The sequence below is a fragment of the Salarias fasciatus genome, chromosome 5 (assembly GCF_902148845.1).
Source record: "Salarias fasciatus chromosome 5, fSalaFa1.1, whole genome shotgun sequence".
Classification (NCBI taxonomy): Eukaryota; Metazoa; Chordata; class Actinopteri; order Blenniiformes; family Blenniidae; genus Salarias; species Salarias fasciatus.
Genome location: NC_043749.1, coordinates 22456461 through 22479629, shown reverse-complemented (window position 1 = coordinate 22479629; position 23169 = coordinate 22456461). Strand labels below are relative to the sequence as shown.

The 23169-nt window shown below is 42.0% G+C and overlaps 2 protein-coding genes across 2 annotated transcripts; one reads left to right on the top strand and one right to left on the bottom strand.

Moving 5' to 3' along the window:
• Window positions 1–2902: 2902 nt before the first annotated feature.
• On the bottom strand, window positions 2903–21605 carry LOC115389081 (RING finger protein 207-like). The gene is made up of 17 exons (XM_030092470.1): window positions 21404–21605; window positions 15941–16073; window positions 14637–14781; window positions 14170–14251; window positions 13969–14044; window positions 12823–12948; window positions 12025–12071; window positions 10504–10576; window positions 9644–9712; window positions 9400–9468; window positions 8701–8807; window positions 6048–6225; window positions 4687–4872; window positions 4356–4407; window positions 4163–4280; window positions 3215–3307; window positions 2903–3053 (listed from the first exon to the last, which is right to left on the bottom strand). The coding sequence occupies exons 1-17, from the start codon at window positions 21592–21594 to the stop codon at window positions 2903–2905; spliced, it is 1896 nt and encodes a 631-aa protein (XP_029948330.1). The 5' UTR covers window positions 21595–21605.
• On the top strand, window positions 16968–19597 carry zpr1 (ZPR1 zinc finger). Its single transcript, XM_030092471.1, has one exon. The coding sequence runs from the start codon at window positions 17090–17092 to the stop codon at window positions 18419–18421; it is 1332 nt and encodes a 443-aa protein (XP_029948331.1). The 5' UTR covers window positions 16968–17089; the 3' UTR covers window positions 18422–19597.
• Window positions 21606–23169: the final 1564 nt, after the last annotated feature.

Here is a 23169-nt window from a genome sequence, read left to right as displayed (position 1 = left end):
CCAGCTTTTTATTTCTGCCTCTAGTTCCTGAAGACACTGTCCACATCTATTTTTTCAGATAAGTCACTCATTAACAACTACCTTAAATGCATCCCGCTCCACAGCTGGATTTGAAACTGAGCCCTCGGTATTCAACCAATATTCCTCAATTTAATTCTCTTTTTTAAAACAGTGTTGTTATTGAGTTTTCATTTAAAACAAAAAGAAAAACCATTAAAATATACAGCTCGTCACAGAAAATTCAGTGTACTTTTTTTTCATGTTATCACAGCAACGCTATTGGACAAAGTTCAGTGGAAGTACATCTATTGACATGAATCTGTTGTGTTTCATTCTTTTACAAATGTAGAAATGCATCCACAGCTACAAATCAAATTTGATTGGTGCTGTGTCTCATATTATCACACAGCAACATTTGAATAATTTAGATTAATGTAGTGCTTCCTGTTTGCAATTTATTCTGTCAAGTGTCTTCAAGTTCCATTAAGAGAGGATCCAAACTCTTTGACATATTTGAACACTTTTTTTTTAAGTAATTCAATAGTTACATTGCTAATTAATTAGTTACTTTTAAAATACTGTGACTCAGTTGCTTTTTGAATAAGTGACTCGTAACTGTAACTAATTACTTTTTGAAAATAACTTTCCTGATGGTGGTAAACACTGATGGTGGCACAATAGAAGCGCTCCAAGAAAGGGAGAATAATGAACAGTGAACATGAGGCTGGGAGTTCGGTGAGTGCAGATGATGAATGACCACAGGGAGAGAGTCCAGGACCAGAGCACAGGCGCAGCCATTTGTTACTCTGCTGTCACAAATGTATTTTTAATGAATCTGCACCTCGAACTCCACTGCAGAGCAGGACTGTTCCTTAAGGCCAGTGTGACCCCAATACTTCCCACCAAGCCGTCGCTCTGAACAAGCCCCATGTTTGCTCAGGCTGAAAAATGCAAATAACCTTCTCCTTCTGTTGACTGAAGCCATGAGTCCAACACTTCATTATTACCCTCACCTGTATGTTTTCACCTTGAATTAATCCTGGAAGCTCTTTGTTTCTCAAACATGTTCTTTTCCTTTGCAAGGATAAAAAGTCCTTAAAAAACTATCTTCACCCTGAAACACTACCTGAAGGAATTATTTAAAATTCATATATTTCTGGCGATATATGACAGCCCCTCCAGATCAGTGAAAGGCAAACACCATTTTATGCCACCGCTTGTCAGTTCTACCACGGACTATGCTTATAATGCAGATCCTAATTAATTAGTATGAATATATAAAAGAGAGAAAAGGGGAAGGGAAGTGAGAGAGGAGGAACCTTTCTTACTGTTCCCACCTGCAGGACGAGCCCCTAAAAGCTCGCTGCTGACACTGATGTGTGATGAAGTCAAGAGGCAAACTGTAGGGAACAGACTTCACACCGTACAAGCATCAACTGGGAGATTGAGGATGAAAAAAAAAAAGGGGGAAAAAACCTAGCAGGAGATGGAGGTCAGAGCGAGGCCAGTAATATTCACACACTTCTGCAATCCCAGCTCCCCCAATTTTCATACGTAGACGTAGAAACTGCAGGAAAGAAAACAGTTCTGTAGACTGTCTGCATTTTTGAGGATATCTAGGAGATGAGACACATGGCCACTGGCTGCAATGTTAAGGGCTTTGTTAAATGTGAAAGGTGTGTTTTATTATAATTCAAAATACATTTATTTGATAAGCTTTATACTGCTGATGAAGTATTTAAGCACAAACACACACAAAATATCACTGTAACCATGTTAGCCACATCACTGTGTCTATTCTGTGCTGTTACATACAGTGTCTGTCCCTACTGTTACTATTTCCCTAAACTCTTGTTTACTGAAGGAGAGACGTCTCATCCATTTGAGACAGTCGTATTCACTCAAAGGGGAGAGCAATGAGAGTCAACCAGAAAAAAAAAACAAACAAACATGCAAACTCCACACAGAAGGCCCAATCAATCTTAAACCATCTCAGCTCTGAGCTCTCCTGACCGCAACATGGAAAAGACTGAACTCTGAGTTACATGTTCAGCCTGTGCCACTCTGCACGTCATGCGTTCACAGTGACACATAAACATCGGCTTACCTTGTTAAGACTTGTGAGCACGTTGGCAGTTTCATCTCAGTTTTTTTTTCTTGCATCTTCTTGTTGTCATTCATTCGTAAATCCGCTCTTCACTCAATCATTAAAATACAGTTTATAAAAGATCTTCTTCTCCTTCAAGTAACTGAATTAAATGAGAGGATCGGTCAGAGGACTGAACCACACATCGTTCAGAGTTTAACTGCTTAGCAGCAACAGTGCAACAGCACAGATATGTACACATTGGTAAAAAAAAAATCATATTAGGGTGAATATTAGCAGTAGAAGGAGAGATACCTTTTGAGGAAACAGGATATTTTTATTTTGAGTAACTAGTGTGATAGAGTGAGATAGAATGAGATCAATTGTCTAAAGACTTAAAAGTACCTACAAAAAGTAGTTACACACACAAACACACACACACACAGTATGATGATCCACACTCAGCTTGACAATGACAAACACTCATCATTTAAACAGACAAAACAGAGACTTGAAATAATATTCACTGTGCTCTCTCATTAGGAAAGTCCATTACTCTCAAGTCAAGAGTCTTTGTGTGCTTTGAACCTATAGATTATTTACGTCAGGCTCTGACAGCCGCAAGTCTGCGAGATCCGTGTACATCCAGTTAGCGTCAATCCAAACGTTCACCTCGGCGCCGTCGACAGCTCCCCCGCTGCTGAGAAGATGTGATGTGGGCAGCCAGGGAAGTCGCATGCCATCCCGAGCTTGTTATGGCTGAATTAAGGCACACAGGGAGCGCTGGGGCAGAGAGGAAGGGAAATAAAGTGATGTTTATGAAGGCACGTCATTGCCGCTGGGCGTCTCGGCGGGGCCCCTCTGCCTGCCCGGGCGATGGGGTTTGACAGAGCTCTCCCCCGACTCGTGCAGCAGTGGGCGGCTGCTCTTGTCTCTGTCCTGCTCCGTGACACCGGCCTGGCCGTCACTGTCAACGGAAACAAGTCAGAAACACATAATGAATGTCACTATTCTCATGTCAACGACAGCTTCGCCTCAGCAAACGGATACACACAGAACCGAGGGAAATACTCATTAAAAAAATAAGGATTTATAAACTCAATGATCACAATCAGCAAGTATCTGTACCTCTGCTGACTCTCCTTTGCCGTGATGCTGTCCTCGTAGATTCTCAGCATTGTTGCTGTGCGGTCATCCAGGTGCTCTTTATGCTCCTGAAGCCTGAAGAACAAACCTATGGTAAACCATCGCTCTTTGTACTCTCTCCCTCTGAATAACTTTCCCACTGACAACATTTCCAACTGTTATTCCAACTGTGCATTTTTGCATTTTGTAAAAAATGTTAGAATTCAGGAGAGCGCTCATTGATCTTTAATGACAGGACAGCAGACTTTCTCAGAAAATAAATACAAGATATAAAACAGACTTGATCAAGACTACACGATAAAGTAGGTTATCATGGAGGCGATTTCATGTGACAGAGCTGATGCATGTACCGAATGTATTTTAAATAGTCTATAAATGAAGGGATAATGTGGAAGCACCCTGTAAAAATCTGTCATTTATTTTATTGTTGACTCTAGTTTCTGCGAACAGTTTTGGTAAATGTGCTGTATTGCTTAATTTAAACTGTACTGAAGAATGAAACTTGCATGTCAGGCTTTTTAGTGAGTTCTTTTTTTTCTTTCTTGCTTTGAATTACAGCAAACTTTGTGCACTTGTGAGTAAACTGCAGCTGAGCTGTGTTTGTGCGACTGAACTCACATAATTAAGACAAACTACAGCGCCCAACTTCATCCTAATGAAGAAACATGTTAGCGGGTTCAACAGCGGGGCTCGGGGATGCGTCAACGTTAGTGTTATGTCAACTATAAAAGGAAAACCAGGCCACTTTAAAAGCAGGGAAAGCTGAAAGAAAATCAGTGAGGGTGGCAATTTTTTTTCACTTTCTTTCTTATATTCCCCGTGCGGCCTCGTGCATAATGAAGTGGTCGAAACTGCTGAGGAGGCAGGAGTCAGTGTCATCAGTCAGCCGGTGTTACTCAGGGAGGACAGGATGTCCTGTGGATACACCACCTTGGCTCGAGTCGCTCTTTGACTTTGGCGATAGACAGGATGTAGGGGCTGATCTGTCGGGTGATGGTGGTCAGGTAGGAGTTCTCCTGTTTCAGCTGCATCAAGTCGTGAAGCTGGGCTGCAAACGGTACAAACATCAGTTTAAATCAAGATGTAAAGCACGCTTTAAACACAAAGAGTGGGGAAAACAAACCTTCATAGATCTCCTGCTCGTTGGTGACCCTCTGAAAAGTTTCATCCCAAATCTATTGGGGGGGAAAAAATGTGGAGAAGTAAGCTGATTCTCACGAAGTAAGACGGTATATGAGCTGCAGTCAGTCGGCTCTGGGGACACCTTGACATTTGCTACTTTTCTTTTCCCTCTGTTTGCACTTCTAGCAGTCTAAATTTATAACAATGGGCAAAATTATGCTTGTTAGCATGCAGCGGGAGGCACCAGCGGAGCACAACTGGAGAAACCTCTTTCATCAGAAGTGACTGGCACAGTGAGCCGCGTAGGAAAGGTCAGGTGTCACCTGGCGCACCTCTTCAAACATGACTCTCATAGTTTCCACAGTGGAGTAATGGGCCGCTATCTGACTGTCGATGTGCAGCGATCGCTCCAAGATCTCTCCCATTTTCTCTGTGTTGATGATGGAGTGGTGCTTGGTCAGGTCTCTGTGCAGCTCCTGGACCTGGTCCTTCAGGCTCTGGATGTCGGTCTGGAGGGTCTGTGGACACACGTGCACGTACGCACACGCACGCACGCACAGAGATTATATAACTGTTTTGAGAGGACGTGCACAGATGCTCGGTGATGTGCATCAAAGCCGTGCTGCTAACTGGACAGGTTGAGCACCGGCTCCTCCAGGAGTGTGTGCTGTTGCCTCTTTACTGGATGCTTCTCAAAGTTAAAACCGGGAAGAAAAGTTTCTTCAGCAGGCCCCGATGTACAATTCTCTTTTTTTTTTACTTAATATATAAAAAAAAGTTGTCATTTTTTTTTAAATGAATTATTTATGCATCAATGTTCTTGTGAAAATGAAAAACTGCACCACTTTTTTATCCTGTCTATGGGCTTATTATTCATTCATCGTTTAATTAGTCCCAAGCTATTGTGAAAAGAAAAAAAAAAAAAAAAGATCTCTTCCTGTGAAACTTCACACTTCAGGTATAAACTTGAACGAGCCGGGCTTTTAGTGGATGCACAGCTGGACTGGCTGCCGAAATCTGGTACTCTATCTAAATCTTAATTTATTAGCATTTGTTCATCCAGTAAACTTTCATTTTTATTTTAAATATTCATTTTTAAAAGGTATCTTTTTCGAAAGAGTCCTGATCAACAATCGCAGCCATAGAGAAATGAGGAGAAAAAGAGAAAAGAGATAAGTAAACACGAAACACACCTAAAACTGATTATATCACCTAAAAATATTTGCAAAATTTTGCAATTTTTACATTCTTCCTCACATTTCTACACTTACGACGGCTTTTAAAAATTTCAAGAAGACCAACTCCTCTAGTTTCATATCGTTTTCTACTTGACTGCAACCTGATGGAGCAGAAAATTGGCAATTTCTTCTGATTTTGGATATACTTCACAAAAACAAATATCAGATGGAGAGAGTAACTTGTCCCTTGCATAATAACACAGGACTAGAGATGATAGCAGAACAAATCCTTCTCATTTCAGGAACGATTCAGTGGTTTTTTTTTTTTTTACAGAAATGCACACATGTAAAGAACCAAATATCATTTTAATGGGACATTTGCAAACAAGACAGTAGTTATCTGAGAAGTTACTCTCACATCATTGTTTCAAATCATCTCTAATTTTGTTAGTTTGTTTAATCTCATACACCTGCGGCAGCAAATAAAGGTTTAGTTCTGAAGCCGCTTCACTCACCCTGTACGTGTTCTCGTAATTGCGGCAGTGCTCGGTGAAGGGCGTTTCCCGGCCCTCGGCCAGGAGGACCTTGGTGCAGATGTTGCGATGAGACGTGGGCCTTCGCCCGAAAGCCGAGCCGAGGGGCATCTCACTCAGAGACGGCGAGCGACAGGACACAGAAAGAGGGGAGTGGAGCCTGAAGGAGGAGAGAGAAAGACATCCAGAAATCTCTATTTAACAGACAGCCGGGAAAGACTGACAGCAGCTTAATGTCACCTCTAAGATCCTGGCACATCACCATGAACACCCTTAACACGTTAAAGATCATTATGTAGTAGTTTATCTGAGTATCAATATGATCACAGAACATGACAACAGGTCTGCATTTTCCAAATCTGTTCCTCATCTTGTTTCACTTTATTTTTTGTTTCTTATTTTGGGCAAGAGTTACTAGTTATTTCAGTTTTTGTGCTAAATATTTAACCTTCTTTAAAATAACAGACCACATTTGGTACATTCCTGCTTCTGTCACACTAACTTGATGATAACCCCGTCACATATAGAATTAAATAGCGGTGCTCTGCGTTGAGAGAGCTGCAGCTGAATCTGTGCACCTGATTGATGCATTGTTTTATTCTTCCCAATTAGAAAATAGACAAACACTGTATGTGAATCAACGTTAAAGTTTCAAACAGATTTCGTTGTATTTGAATCCAGTGGATCTTCAGATTGAGTTTCAGAAGTAACAGAATTGAAACAGTTTCTTACGTTGTCCTTTAAGAACATCCTCAATTTGCAACTTTTCATTTGAAGTGGTATAGTGTCCATAAACACACGTTGCTGCAATGATCTTTTTCAGCATCATTTCGAAGCTACAACAACTGACCTGCTTGTTCCGTGTCTTCCTCTTTAAAACCTGTTCTCACTCTTTATCATGTGTCTGAAGTAAATCAATACACCAAGCACTCCAATTGTCTTCATAAGTGCTAAAATCTAATGCAAAAGTGCTTCACAAACATCAAGCCTCACACGGCGTTACTGTGGCTGTTCAAGGGTGACTGAGGTGGAAATGTAGCTCTCTCCCGGTTCATCGTGTCCTCCGAGCATCCAGCCTGAGTCCCAACAGACTCTGACAGCACTAAAGAGGCAGCATTAGGAGAATGTGCACCTACAACAATGTCACTTATCTGCTATCCTGTGAAATCCTGATCAAACCAAAGGCCGCCGGTACTGAAGTGACTCCCTACTTCCAATCTCTGCATAGTTTGCATCCTGCATCAGCGACAGTGAGGAACGATGCTTTCCGACAGCAATCATTAGACACAACAGCATGTACAGCATGTAGGTGGCATTCTCAACAATCATACCTTTATGAGAGGCCTGTTTGCTCCCACTAACTGTGATCCAAATTATAGAACAGATTTCCACGTCATTCTTCTTTTTTACGGGTTTCATCAGAAATGCACACAAAATGTAAAAACCCAGAGTGAGACTTCACTTCCGATCCAATTATCTTCATCAAACAAATCCAGATGAGTCTCTACAAAGACCCAGATTATTTCCAGATATCCAGCTGGTTAGAAGGAACGCTTGTGCTGCAAGTTAAGGGCATACCACGTCCACATACTAATCACAACAAAAAAGGTCAAAAAACTGAATTTACCTGGGATCCATTAGGCTCCGCTCTTTTTGTCCTGAGTCGGAGCCGCCCGTCCAAATCACACCATATATTCCTCTCGCTCTGCCACATAACATGTCATCCTCTGCACATCCAGCCTCTGTCTTCCAACCACTGACGCCAATTAAAGATTTTGCTCGTGCTGAAGCAGTGACATCAGCCGCCTGGAACAAAACGCTCCGCCGTGCCAACTTCCAGATGGATCACAAAGAGTTCTGTGAAATTACGATAAAAATAGTGCCGGCCGGCCCGCCACCAGTCCCGGCCCACTCTGCATTTCGCACTGGCATGGCGCTAAAACAAGTTGGAGAGTTGTCAGTCTGCTGGCATTAGTGAGCATACTTAAAAGCCTGTGAAGGGTTTGGGAGACACTGATGTGGGAAAAAGAAACAAAAACTGAGTGCTTGTGCGAGAGAAGACAAAGCTTTTTTGTCTTAAAGGGGTAGACGTGTGATCAAATGTTCATTGTTTATGCTAAAGCAAATCTATGAAGTGGGATACTGTAAATCCCGACTGGAGCAAATCTTTGCTCTGGAGCCGGAGCCACGTGGACCAACTCCCTCATCCCTTTAACCATCGTGTTCTCTGCACACAGCAGGACCGAAGCCTTCTAAAATAGGACAGACCGCCTCCTTTCCAGCCCCTCGTGCAACAAGGTGAGTTACGTAAACGTGTGTGTGTGTGTGTGTACAGAGCGTGCAGACAGACAGGCAGAATAGCTGTCATAGTGGGACTCGGCGTGGCGCCTCCTCTCCTCGCTCCATCTGGACTTGCGACCATTCATCGGGGGGGGCGTTGAGTTCAGATGCTTTGAGAGTGTGAAATTTTCAGCTGAGACTCTTTGCTTTTTCTTGGAAGAATTCGAATTGTGTCACTGAAAAAAAATTCAGGTGCTTCGACCACATTGTGATTCAGAGGAAGGGATCATTTAGCGACTGGAGCCAAGTGACATGTGGCGGCAGGCGCCCTGATGAATGAGGCGAGGCGTTTTACCTCGTTGCGACGCTGGTGCAGCCGGTGACAGAAGGAGGGCAGCGCTGTCCGATCTGCAGCAGAGGCTCCAAGCTGCGAGCAAACTCACTCCTGTACTCTGTGTTGATCTGACAGAGGGCAACAAACAACAAAGATCTGTGTTCACTCTGGGATGGATGGTAAATAAAAGTTCATTTATATCGTGATTTACTGACTCTTTAACAGCCTCTTGTTATTATTTATCACCAGACATATGTAACACACAGTATATACTGTACAAAGAAACTGGTTTTGTTCAAACTGAACCGGTCTGAATTAGACTACATCTTTCTTTGATGATTCTTTGCTGTGATTGTTTCCAGTTTTATCCTGTAATATGCTTTCCTGAGTTGGGGGTCTTGTTTACTGATGTGAAGTTATGTGTATTCTGTAATGGATCTCCAGAGATTTCTCCTCATTTATTGCGTGAAATGTATTTTATTGAGTTTGTTGTTTTCTTGCTTTAGAATGTACGCCATCGCCCGCGCATAAAGTCTGTGCTTTCCTTGATAAATAGAGGCGTAAAGTGGCCGTTAGAAGGCATTAAACTTTCTCGCCACAGAGAAGAGACAGATGAAACTACACTGGGAAGAAGTGAAACAACTAATCGGTGTGCTGCAGTGGCTTGAATTCTAAATGTAACCTTTTCCGGCTCTGCTTGACTGCTGCTCTTTGACTCACTTTGCTGCTCTGCACCGGCCTCAGTCGATGAGGGAGCTTTACAATCCTCTTCAGCCGCTCCATGAGTTGCTGTGTAAGCAAGAACATCCGGGTGTGATTCAGTGAACTGTTTGGCCTCTCTGGGACGTTATGGACTGCCTCTGTTTAAAAAGCAATCCGGTTCGGCTAACGCTGTTAACCTCTGTCGATCATCGCAATCCTAAACTCCATCTATTACATCGACCCCAACTGGTGCCGTACTCACGTAGCCCATATCCAAAAACTCAAACTTGTTCGCTGAGCTGAGGAAGGCCGAACAGGTGACCAGGTGGACCTGGAAACGTCAGAGGGGGTCAAAGGTCACAGTTCAGCCAAACTTTGTGGAAAAGTATCACTCACAAACACGGTGTGAATTAAGGACATATAATAAAGATACAACAAATTCAGATTGAGAGTTATGATCCTAAAGAAGTCCCGGTGACATTTTAAAACTCCAGTAATTAATGATAATCGCTGCAGTTTGAATTCTCTCCTCAAGATTCATTTAATTTATGTAAGTTGTTTTGAAGAAAATGATCTATAATGTTCGCAGTTCTTCAATTAAATAGATTAATGAATTCATCTCAAAGAGGAAAAAGCAGCTGGAATAAAATACACACATGCAGACAGCAGCATCCAGGTATGATAAAGGTAAGATCATGTCCATTGATTCAATTGATCCATTCCAAGGATATTGTGTAAAATGGCTAAAGTTAATTTTAAATCAAGCTTTTCTAAAAAAGAAAAAAAAAATCTTTCATGTTGCTGTGGATGAGACAGAGAGAGTTCAGGATCAATGATGCCCTCATCCTCTGGTAAGCATGCGTTTAGTGAAATAATGGTAACACAGCTGATTTCACAGGAAACAACAGCTCATAAATAACGTGAACGCTCATCAATTCTAGACTTACTAATTTCAGATCAGTAATCTTCAGTTAAAACAGTGGCTCTTACATTCACGTACATTACTCTTGCGTTTGAGTACTTTCTGTTGTCATGTTGCAGTTTTTGATGACGAACACGTCGGCAGCGGTGGTTTTGTTAGTAAAGAACATTTTCTGTCATCAGACGCGTCCCCATCTCTACCTGGAGAGTTGGCAGGAGGGCGGAGAGGTGGGACAACTGTTCCTTCAGTGCCTTCTCCTTCTCCTCGTGCTGACTGTGAAAACACACAGGTGTAAGACGACGCCTCGGCATTCGTGCACAGAGGCTTCGGCTCAGGAGGTGGGACCATAAACAACATGCTCCGTGTTTCCAGAAGCTAATCTATCTGTCTTCTCCTGGAGCAAACACACACACACACACACACACACACACACACAGGCGCAGACTAGGGTCCGGACACACAAAGAGCAACATAAATAGCCTTTAACACTCTTCCGGGAAGCCGGCCAGTGGACGGCTTCCAGGCAATGGAGAAAGAGAGCGAGAGAGAGAGAGAGAGAGAGACAGAGAGAGGGGGCAAACCGAGATAGAGGAGGCACTGGCCACAAAAAAATCTCATTAAAGATCCCCACAGAGAGCAACCTGATACACTCCCTCACTCACATACATGGAATTGTTCTCGTTCAATCACACACACGTAGTGAAAAGCAGAGTGAAAAGTGCTCAGAAATGGTTTTCATTCAGACTCTCATTTAGATCTGCACATTGTAAATCAGTTTGTAGATTGTTTTTTTGAGTAAAGGAAATCTGCATAACACACTTTTTTTGTCTCTTCATCATTAAACTGTGATGAGTCATTTCATCAATTTCACTGATGTGCACTAACTTCAATCTGCACACCAATTAGCTGCAGAGCTTAAATGACATCAAATCAAACGTCATTGATTCCCCAGGAGATCTATTTTTAATTATTTTTCTGGCTGAATACCCATTGGATGCTACAATAATGGTTTGAAAAGCTGATGCTCAGCTTTTAAACGTACTTTTTAAATATTTATCACTTTCTAGTCTTGTTTCCGCACAGGCAGCTACAAAGTGTGTTGTTGTTGTTGCAAGTTGCCTCAAAGAAAAAAAAGGGAAAATGTAATTCTCAATACACTAAATTATGATGGAAAAACCATAACTATGCTTTGATGGTTAGTAAAGGAAATGCAGGATGTTAATTTCTCACAGGGCCCCAACTGGTACTAAACAGGATGCTTTCTTTTTCTTCTTTTTTTTTTTTTTTGGCAAATATAGAGAGCATCTGGAGCGTCATGCTCATCTTGCAACAGTTTCTTTTCTTGGTATCATATGCTCGAGGAAGTCTCTAATTCACATATTGTAAATGTGTGTGCCAGTGATTTTCAGCCGGCGTCAAGTAGCTGTAATCCCACTGAAGTGGCTTTAATTCAGCGCCGAGCTTTGCGATGAATGGAAAGCACTAAGAAAGTGTGTTTGGTGCAGACAGACATCATTCCAGAGCAAACAGTGCGCTGCCATTCATTACCCTGAGCTCAAAGCGGCCTGACACAATGGGAAAAGGGATCAAGTCTCCCGGTGACAGCAGGATAATAGACTCCCAGTTAATAGATATGAAGTCAGAAACTTTGCGTCACTGGAAAAGTGTTTTCCTTTTTCCTTTGAAATAAATTAAATGTAAATCTTTGTGTTTTTTTGTACCTCTGAGCTGCTTTCAGCAGAATCTTCTTCCTCTCTGCTAGTTTTTCCTGCCGGACGACAAAAGAAAGAAGAGCCTTTTTATTCCTCGCAGTACTGCTGTGAACATGGCCTCGAGCCTTAAAATACCTCATGAATTTTCAAGATGGGCAAAAAAAAAAAAAAAAAAAAAAAAAAATTAAATAATAATAGAATAAAAATTGGTGTACAGTTCACAGTGTGGCGTCTGCTCTCTTAAGATTGTTCATTAAGCAAAAGGGGAATAAAACTCTCCTCTCACAGTCAGGGTAACAGAGACATCCAGTGGCTGAACGATGCCAGTGGCGCCAACAACTCCTAATGCCGTCAAGTGAAGAGAGGAGGCTGCTTGAATCACATTTTAGGGGGATTAAATTATTGAAATTAGCTGCTGAATCAAAGGAAATATATCTGACAGTCGTTTAATCCAAATGAGTTCATTTCTCAGCAGCTATTGCGAAGCTGCTGAAAGACAAAAATTAAAACGAAGTGTCTGAACACAAAGCCTCATCTCATCTGTCTCAAATGATTCTTACAAAGATTAAAGGGGGCTTAAATAAATTATATATCGGTGTAAAATAGCTTGCGAAGCAGCACAGGCCATTAAAACCAGCACGACGCGTGCCAGTTGTGCCTGATTACTGTTTCTATTTGAACCACAGAAATGTTTCACGAGAGAACGTTTCAAGGTCCCTTCAGCGATATTCGCAAGGAGAGACGTGAACAACAGCTGCAGCCAGTCTTCTCGCCGGTGGACGGTGAACTAAAGGATCGATGTTTGACCTGCAAACTGTTGAACAGGCAGCAGATTGCGTTCTCCTCTTCCTCCACATTCAGACACACTTCTCCGATCATGGCTCTCAGCAGGAGGATCGCCTCTCCCGTCGAAGTTTGCAGCTCTTTCACCACCTGGAGGGAGAAGACGAGGCTCACTGGAACTGGAATAAAGAGCTCGTTTGAATTCACCATCAAAGGCTGCTTGAGGCTGGGAGAAGACGACAGCCGAAGTCAATGGAAAACACAGAATAAGCAAATGTGAACACCGTCATAGTTTATGTAATTTTAGTGTCACAGTGTGTGTGCATCATCCTTAACAAGTATTCAACACACACTTCTGTGGAGTTGCATTCCCACGCTCCAGAGAAAAAAATGTAGCTGTTCCTCTGTGTGATTGTTTGATGATCTCCACCTACCTACAACCCTACTGCCGTGAAAAAGGCTGAAGAGATGGATTGGTGGAGGACGGAGTGACCTTGAGCTCGTCACAGATACTGACACCCAAACAATGACAGAGATTCACAATGAGCACGAACCTTTTCAGTGCTCAATTCAAAGATGTTTTCCAGCTCTAATCACACTGAAACCACACAGATATCACTGCTTCGTTATTGCATTACCTAACTTCAAAATTATGGTTTTTGTATGCATTTTTGAATTACATATTTATTTCATGCATTCTTTTTCATGTTAGATACTTTTATTTATGTCTTATTTTAAATCTAGACTTTGATTTCACTTTTATCCGTTCCCTCACCGTGTACAGAGATCAGAAAAATGCTTTCTCTGATTCTTCACTGCAAAATTAAATAAACTCTAACAAAACACCCGAAACTATCGTGAAGCTTTGTCATCCATTTTAGCCAATTTAATATCCCATGTTGTTCAGTTGTCTCTTAAAAGGTATTTGTGATTCACTTCACCTTTCCTTCATCAGAATTGTGAGTCAGAGGTGTACAGGTTCAACATTTTCTAAGAAATCTTGAAAGCGCAAGAGCTGAAAACTCAAATTTCATCACAACGAGCCAAAACAAACCTGTCACATTGGTGAAATGCTCTCTCCCACTGAGTGATTCAATTGTGCATGATGGTTTATATGTGTATTTTTTAATGTTATGAGAAAGCTGAAGATCAGACAGATCTCTCTCTCACCAGCACAGCCTGGTCCAACATCTCACAGCCCTGTGCGTAAGCAGTTTCTATATCAATGCAGTGGCTTCGGCTTTCCCTGAGGACAACAGAGAAAAAACAAGTCATTTATTATGGAGAAGAGAAGAGAAGAGAAGAGAAGAGAAGAGAAGAGAAAGTTGTGTGTGTTTTTGTTTTTATTTTTGGAGTGGTGGATTCACTCACACTTGCATGTCTCTGAAGCATTTGATGCAAAGCATAGACTTGTTTTCCGTGGAGAAAAGGATGTAGGGCTCCTCGTGGAGAGCTGTGGAGACACAGATGTCTTTTTAACTTCAGCCCACAGGAGCTCCGTCATTAAGGTATTCTGTTTTTTCCAAGTGAGCACATTTGTGACAAACAGGGACTTCGGAGTACAAACACTGGTTGCCTGCTTCGACTGCGAGGCTTTCCTTGTTCTGGGTGAAGCTTACCACCGAGTGTGGCTTACCGCTATGGCGGGCTTTTGTTCTGCTTTCACAAATTACTTCAGCACAGCCCTCTGCACGAAAGCATGGATAAAACGCAGCCAAGAAAATTCAAGCAGAGCACAAGAAGACAACAGTTCTCCGTCGCAACATGCTTCCACCGCGGTGCAAAAAGCCCCCCGTTGGACCGAATCTCGTCAGGAGGAAATTCCAGGTGGTACTCACAGCATTTCCTGTGTTTTGTTTTGGTGCGTTTGGCCAGGGACACGATCTCATGGTGGGAAAACATTCTGGCCTTGTGTGTCAGCTCTCTGCACGCCGCACACAGCGGCTGACTGCAAGTATTACAGTAATACATCACTCCCGTGTCCTGGAAAAGGGTAAAAAGGGAAAACATAAACTCTTTAATTGTTTATTAGCCAGTGTGTTTATTAGAGGAAGAAAAAAGCACTTCAACTGTAAAATTCAAGGGTAAATACAGGGGCTTGGATGGGGGTCTACAGAAGGATAATGAACCCGTTTGTGTATTTTGTACATCAAGTATTTTGCAGTCAAGTTTATTTTAGCTTTTCAATGTGTCTCTTTCACAGTAACCATAAATACAGTTTTTAAAAAAAGTGTGATTTAATTAAATCATTACCCGTTTTATTATGAGATGTTTCTTATCATCACCCCCTTCGTGCTCTTTAGCCCCCCACAGTGCTAAGACTAATAGAGTCAGGGTTTTTTTTTTTACACTTTAACAGCAATTAATTGAGGGTTATTACAGAGTGCACCAAGAAGAAATATCCTCTCTCACGCATGCTGCTATCAGAAACTTCTCAGTCCCCCTGTGGGATGCCTCACAGATTTCAGGCTTTCAGGTGTATTTTCTCTATTTGGAGGTTTCAGCTTTTCTACTCTCCAGTTATTCAGACGGATGCTAGATTGTAAATATTTGATTTCAGATTTCCTTGGAGGTTTCTCCAAATGTAGCATTTTTTTTTTCTTTTTTTGAGCATGAAGTGCCTGCATAAATGCCAACAGTTTTTACCAGGAAAGTCTTTTTCCAAAGATAAAAACCTGCAGAATATCCTTTGAGTTAGATTCTTAAAAAAACAAAAACAAAAAACAAGCCTTTCTGCAGGGAGACTTCAACACCTTGAAGTGAAAAATAATTAAAAATCAAATACAGAGTGCTTCCTCCAATAAATAATGATAATAATAATTTGGTCTCTAAATGCTTCAACATTCACCAATCCTTCATTTTTCTTCTGTTTTCACATATTCTGTCATCTCTGCAGAAATGACGTCTTATAGCACAGAGTTATTGGATCTTCGAAGGTTTTTTTAAACTTCATGAATTGATTCATGATGCCACATCTACTGAGAAAGTGGATTAAATTCATTGATTACTTCAAAATACATCCATAAATATAATATATTCACAAGTGGGGTTTTTTTTTAAAGTTATTTCAGGCTTTAACACTAAAACATGCAAATTAATGTTAGTCCATCAAAATTTTTATTATAGTTCAGTCTCTTTGTACCTTTTTGTCACTCTCCTGGTCACAGTTGGCACACTGCACCGTCTCCTCAGCGTCTGCATTGTTGTCCACCAGAAACTTCAGCAGACGATCCTCTGGTGGAAGTCCATTATTTCCTTTAATTATAGACGGGTATCTGTTTCAAAGACAGATATTCAAACTGCTTCAGTTCGGTGTTCAGACAAAAATATGATATTTATCATCAAATTGCTCACATTTAACTCTGCCGAGAATAAACTCAATAGCATTAAAACAGTTAACCAAAGAATTAAGATGAAGTGGAGAAGGGCGAACATTAGAGTAAATATAATTGTTGAGCATCTTGTTTTGCTTTGTTTTTGTTTGTTTTGTTTTTTTTTTTTTTTGCATTGCAACTAGTTTGTAGGTAGTTTATGCACAACTTCTTGTGAAGCATGAAGGAAATAAAACTGATGCTGAAATTTTCAAGTAAGAGACACTGCAACTTTCATTTTAAAATGGAGACGGGAAATGAGCTTCACTAATGAATAGGGAATGAGGCAATTTTATGAAGACAACCACTGTTAAATGAGATGGAAAAACATGAAAATATGGTCAAAAAGGCATGTATAACATTATTTAAAACACACACACGCAAACTGTCAGTCACACATTGTATACAATTAAATAAAGTGGCAATGGTATAAAGTGGTATATGGCATTTACTCAAAATTTTAAAAAAGTGGGGGAGGGGGTAATTTGTGACTCATTCTGTCCATTATTGTCATCACCTTGGTCAATAACTATTTTTCTTTCAAATGTGTGACTGTATCCCTCTGGAAAGTACAAAAACTGAGGAAAAATATCCTGACATAAATCATAATTGAGTGGGGAAAATTTTTAAGAATGAGACTTTGGAGACTCTCCAATAAAATAATTAATAAGTAGCAAACTTAATGTTCAAAATAAATAAAGAAATAAAAACAAGTAGTTTCGGTGCAGGACCACAGACAGCCTGAAGGGGCGCCAGATTTCTCCTCAACGCCTCATGCTTAGAAGAAGAGCATGCGGAAGTGTGCGTCAAACACGCTGTGCAGCAGAAGAGTGTGAAGAGTCTGGAAAGTTCTGCGCTCCATAAAAGCGTCTGAGGAGGAACGACAGCGTGATAACGGAGTGTCCCACCAGACTTCAAACATGTCTGTGATTTCGGAGGAAAATGTTCGAGGTGAGAGCGTTTTCAGTGATATCAGCGCCGATAACGAGGACTTGCAGCCCACTGAGATCGAGAGCATGTGTATGAACTGCTACCAGAACGGAACGACGCGCCTGCTGCTCACCAGAATCCCCTTCTTCAAAGAAATCATCGTCAGCTCCTTCAGCTGTGCCAACTGCGGCTGGGCCAACACCGAGATCCAGTCCGCGGGTCGGATCCAGGACCGAGGCGTCTGCTACACTCTCAAAGTCCAAAGTAAGCATGACCTGAACCGGGAGGTCGTCAAAGCGGAGTGTGCGACCACCAGGATCCCGGAGCTGGAGTTTGAAATCCCTCCCTTTACCCAGAAGGGCTCTCTTTCCACCATCGAGGGCCTGATAGACCGGGCCGTGGCCGGACTGGAACAGGACCAGCCTGTCAGGAGAGCCACTGACCCCGAGGTGGCGAGCAAAATAGACGAATTCATCGAGAAGCTCCGCAAATTGAAGGACGTCGAGGATGAATTCACGCTCGTGATCGAGGACCCGTCTGGGAACAGCTTTGTGGAGAATCCAGTGGCCCCTCAGAGGGACGAGGCCCTGACCGTGTCCCGGTTCCAGCGGACGGTCCAGCAGGACATGCAGCTGGGGATCCGGGCGGATGACGACCTGGAGCAAGAGCCCGACTCCAACTCGGTGGAGGCCATGAGGAACGAGGTGCTGGTCTTCAACACCAACTGCCCAGAGTGCAACGCGCCCGCCTCCACCAACATGAAGCTCGTCCAGATCCCCCACTTCAAGGAGGTCGTCATCATGGCCACCATCTGTGACAGCTGCGGCCACAGGACCAATGAGGTGAAGTCAGGTGGAGCCACAGAGGAGCTGGGCACCAAGATCACCCTGCACATCACAGACCCGTCAGACATGACCAGGGACGTGCTGAAGTCTGAGACGTGTGCCATCTTCATCCCCGAGCTCGAATTTGAGCTGGGGATGGCAGCTGTGGGTGGGAAGTTCACGACTCTGGAGGGTCTGCTGAAAGACATCAAAGACCTCATTGTGTCCAAAAACCCCTTTGTCACAGGTGACAGCGGCGTCACGGGTCGGATGCAGAAGCTGATGGAGTTTGGGGAGAAACTAGACAAGATAGTGGCGGGAGAAATGGATGTCCACTTCATTCTGGACGACCCAGCTGGGAACAGCTACTTGCAGAATGTGTATGCGCCGGACCCAGATCCTGAGATGACTGTGGAGAAATACACCCGCTCGTTTCAGCAGAACGAAGACCTCGGCTTGAATGACATGAAGACGGAGGGATACCAGGAAGAAAACTGAAGCCTCAATGCAGCTGACAGGACTGAACGTGGCCAGAAATGATGCCTCATTGTAGGACCAGTGTATATATGTTGCTCTGTAGCTTCTCAGCACTTCATCTTTTTTTTTTTCTTTTCCCAATTCAATGCTGGTCACTTAAATAATTGAGGATTTTAAGTTGTTACAATGTACCGAAGACAATTAACTAAGGGAAATATAAGAAACTTGGTTTGTATAATAACTCAAAGATGAAACTCTAAACGTTGCTTGCTTTATATGTTGATTACATTCTTGTAACATCCCAGCAGATGGCGCTCTCTTATTTCTGATGGAAAAAAGGATTCTTTTCTTTTTGGACCACATGCTGTGTAACAAATTGATCGTTTTTTACACCTGTGAGCATGCCATTGTCTAAATAGCGTTATCTCATTGGATAGTTTAGCTCTGCTCTTTAATCTGACGGATACCTTCAGACCAAATGCAGGTTTGTGCTTGTATTTAATTTAAAACGCTTATTGTCTTTACTTTGCTGGTCTTGGTGGTAGCCACTCTGTTTGCTTAAATAATTCAAAACTATTTTATGACTTTTAACTTATCTTCATCTAATAAAGAGCTTCAACAAAAAATGCTGTTGTTGATCGCTGAAGAATAATTTACTTAAAATAACTGAATGAAGCACAAGTTCATGCCTGAGATTCAGTGATCTTTTTACTTTTTTAGGCCCTGAAAGGTTATGTACAATTCTCACCAGGCATTTACTCTCAGGTTGAAAGGACAAACGCACACAGGTGTCGTATCCAGTATTTTTCTGCTACACTGCTGCATTTTAAAGCACAGTTTAATTAATATATTGCACTCTGTGTCTCACTGTGTTCCTGTTTGACGGTTGCAGTTGTCCCTTCAGCCTGCTGAGAATGTTTTATCTAGTTTTCATAGCAACGGGTTCTATTGTGTTCTACTAATAGCAGAGTAGTGAATTCCTAGATTACATGGTTCTTGAGTGAGCAGCTGTTAGGAGGCTGCTGATGGAAATAGCTGCCGGGCAGCAGAGCAGGCTTTATGCAGAGCACTGTGGCTCTGTGCCCACTGGGTTATAGAGAACCATCAAGCCACTGATTGTTTGCTTTTCCCTCTCATTTCTCACCTCTGCGTTCGCTGAATGAAGGTGCCTTCATTTTAATACACTCTCCTCATCTGCCGACTCAGACATGGCAAATGGACACAGGTGTGTTAAAACGTGTTGCCCGATGTTCAGGCAGTTTATGGAGGCGTTCATATTGATTCATTATGCTGAATAAATGTGGACGTGTGGACATTTTTGCTATAAGAGAACAAATAAAATCAGTAATACAGTCATACAAGTCAGACTTTTACTATTTTCTCATAGAAAGCCTGCTGCGGGCCTGCAGAGCTGCTGTCTCTCCTCTTCTGCATAGCGAGCAAACGTTTAGGATTAGCTTCAGCTGTCCTTTAGCAGTTTCTTTAATCCCAAACTAAGACCAACTGACAGCAACGTGAGAGACGTTTCCCTGTGAGTCACATTAACGTGAATTTATCCGCAGTGCTGGTGATGGAGCGGTTGCATTATATTAATGTCAGCTTACCTTGATAACAGCTGCCTGCTGCTGTTTGCATATCGATAGTATAATTTGTATTACTACTACTTCCTGTTGTCGTTAGTCCATAAATGTTGCTTTAAATATCTAATAGACATAGCATAGAGCATCTTCCTCCGGCTAAAATGAGTTCAGCTGAATTCAGTAAGTGAAACAGTCTCGAGGTTGAACTAGACAATGCTTAAGTTCAGCAACACTACAATAACACAGCTGTGTGCACAATATTCTCAGGGGCCTCACTGAAGGACACAAACTGATGCAAGAGTTACTTTCTGAAGAATCCAGGTTTGTTTTTCTTATTAAAAGTAATTATTTCTCATAGCACAAACTCTTGAAGTCAGTCAGACAACTTTGGGTTGTTTAAAACTTCAGAGGAACAAGCTGTGATCATTTGAGAATAATGCATGGATGTTCAGACTACTTATCAAAATTCGCATTCCTCCGCAGATGAGATCTATTAAAAATGAGGTTTGTTTTCTCTCTGACAGCAAAATAAGGGCTTTGCATTCACCTTGCATCAGTGAACAGATATATTAGGAAATTCAGCTCAACGCTGCTGAAACTTTCTAAATGAACTTACAGTTGACTGAAGACATTATTACTCTTCTCAAGGCAGAATTTATTGCAGGGCTGTAGATTGAAGCAGACGACAATGTGTCTAATGAAGCAGTCAATAAGCATTCATCCCTGCTTTGATGGGGAAAAGTCAACACTCCAGACCTGAAGGTGACTGCAAACTATGAGTCATTCTTTAATAAGGGATGAAACGGGCTTGTATCATGTGACCGCTTTTGATTCCCCTGAGCTGCTGGAACTGCTGCCAAATACCAGTATGCTTTGTTTGCTGTGTGACTGGTCTTAACGGAACTTGCAGCCCCTTTGAGTGTTGAGGCCAAGGGCTAAATAAGAGACTGGGATGACCTCGCAGCTGCTCCAGCCACTCAGGCCTGCCCTGCCCACACCAGGCCAGCAGCGGGTCACAGCCGCCTCCACAAAAAACCAAAACAGAGAGGTTTGATTCTCTCTGAAGTCGATGGGATTCTCCTCAAACCTGCTGCATGAACTGAACCGGTGTAAAATGAATTCCACTGAGCTCTTGTACCTTGTAGAAATATTAACACGTCATTTAGAAATAAACAGTTTTAAAGTTAGCGAAGTGTGTGGGTTTGGTTGTTATACTGTATTACAGACAAAAATCACAATAAGAAGTAGTGTGTAGCATTAAAATTCAAAGATATCTCTTTGACACCAGAGCTATTAAGTCTTGAGTATTGTTATGAATTTGGATCTTCTGAGGATATATTGTATATTGCAGTAGATGTAACACACTGAATTTGGTTTCTGCAACACACAGCATGTTAGTCAACTTTAAGGTATTATCTCTTACCCACAGAGGGGGCAACTGAGGCGGGCGTCATTGGTCCGACCTCGCAGGCAGCGGGCACAGAAGATGTGATAACAATCCAATAAACATGGGGACTGGTACTGCTCGTGGCACAGGTGACACACCAGGGGGTGGACATTCGCACAGTCCACATTACACAGATTACCCAAGTTGGTGAAGATGCCTCCTGCCATCTGGGAACAACAGAGAGTGAATTACTACAAACTGTGAGTCCACTGTGATTTTTTTTTTTTTTTTTTAAAGTCCAAATGATCACATCTTTTGCTGTAATGGTGCTGAAGCACAGTCCAAATATGACAGTTGTTTTAGGAGAGGTTAAGCCACTGTGATGTAAAACACTTCGATCACGAGAGTCAGATAATATTTGAAGATGAATGCTTTGCTCTTACCTTGTCAGATACGTAATGAGAGCCCAGAGACTCTGTTTCCAAACACAGTCCACAGGTCGCACTGTTAGTGTACTGTCAACAATGGCATTACATCCAGTCAGCCAGACTTACTGTAAATGTAGTGGGCTGTTTTGAAGAAAGCACAGAGAGACACTGTCTTACCTTTCAGTGGCGCTATCAGCTACTCCCAGCAGGAATGACAGCAATGCAGAAACTCTTCAATAGTAGGCCGATGGGGTCCGTCCACCAGGCAGCTGACAGCACACACCTCATGCCAGCCCCCGAGTGCTGCCAGAGTGCAAAAGGGGCACTCAATATTGCTATCACACACTGACAGCAAATACAGCTGTCCCATTTCTAATGTCACACTGTCAGCTCACCTCGGACATCGGTGCTGGGTAAAAGCAGGGAATAAGATGAAAATTGCAGCTCCGCAAGCCACTGAATCTGCTGTGAAAAGAAACACTTGAACACGAGGAAGTGACTTCCAGCACCTGACAATGTGTAATAATAATATAAAGCTCAGTACTGGTGGTCTGCTGAAGTTTATGCTCATATTTTTGCTCATCATTTGTGGCAATTTTACAAAGACCGACCAAGAAATCTCATCCCAGTCCCATGAGAAATGCATCTGTTTGAGTAACTTTGAGTCCATGGATTGTTTTTTAATATTTATACACAAACTACCTGAATACTGATGAATGAGTACCGTTCTTGATCAGCTTGAGGGAAGCTAAATAGGTTTAGCTGTTTTCATGTGACGAGTAAGGCTGTTTTGAGAGGACAAGCAGGGAATAATTAACTACTAATCAATTTATTATGCTTGGCTTGGTCTGGAAAACATTGAGGCTTTCTCCAAACTTAAAGGTCCCATATTATGCAAAATGGTTTGCAAAAAGTTAAAAACTTAAGGATGTAAACATTCCCACAACACACTTATTCTTACAACAAGGAGGAGTTGAAACTTCTGATCTTATGTGTGTTTCACAATGTGTGTTTTATGGAGCATAGAGATATCTAAAAAATAAACAGCCATAACATCCAGTAACAGTTTAATGTTATTTTTCCTTTAGATTCAGTACCAAAGGTATTTATTGCCTCCAGTTGTGCTATCTGTTACAATTATAGTATGACATTTTGGCCCATTTTATAGGTTTTGATTTGATAGATCTCTTCTTATGTGTGAAATTGAAGTTAAAATCTAAAGGTTGTTCTGCCAATATTTTTCCAGTCTGAAATTGGGCCCTATGAGGCCCCTAAACTAAAATGTGTTTGTCCCCTCTGGTCTAGCAGGTCATTTTTCAACCAAAGTTTCAATGAATGCATTACAACTGCAGAAATCTAAACCCTGTAAGGAAT

Excerpts from the sequence above, each read along its gene's own strand:
- zpr1 (XM_030092471.1), top strand. The coding sequence starts at position 17,090 with ATGTCTGTGATTTCGGAGGAAAATGTTCGAGGTGAGAGCGTTTTCAGT.
- LOC115389081 (XM_030092470.1), bottom strand. The coding sequence starts at position 21,594 with ATGGCAGGAGGCATCTTCACCAACTTGGGTAATCTGTGTAATGTGGAC. Across the intron at positions 14,782-15,940 it reads ACCAGGAGAGTGACAAAAAG|GACACGGGAGTGATGTATTA; the intron begins GTACAAAGAGAC and ends ACCCTTTTCCAG. Across the intron at positions 9,713-10,503 it reads CCCTCCTGCCAACTCTCCAG|GTCCACCTGGTCACCTGTTC; the intron begins GTAGAGATGGGG and ends TGACGTTTCCAG.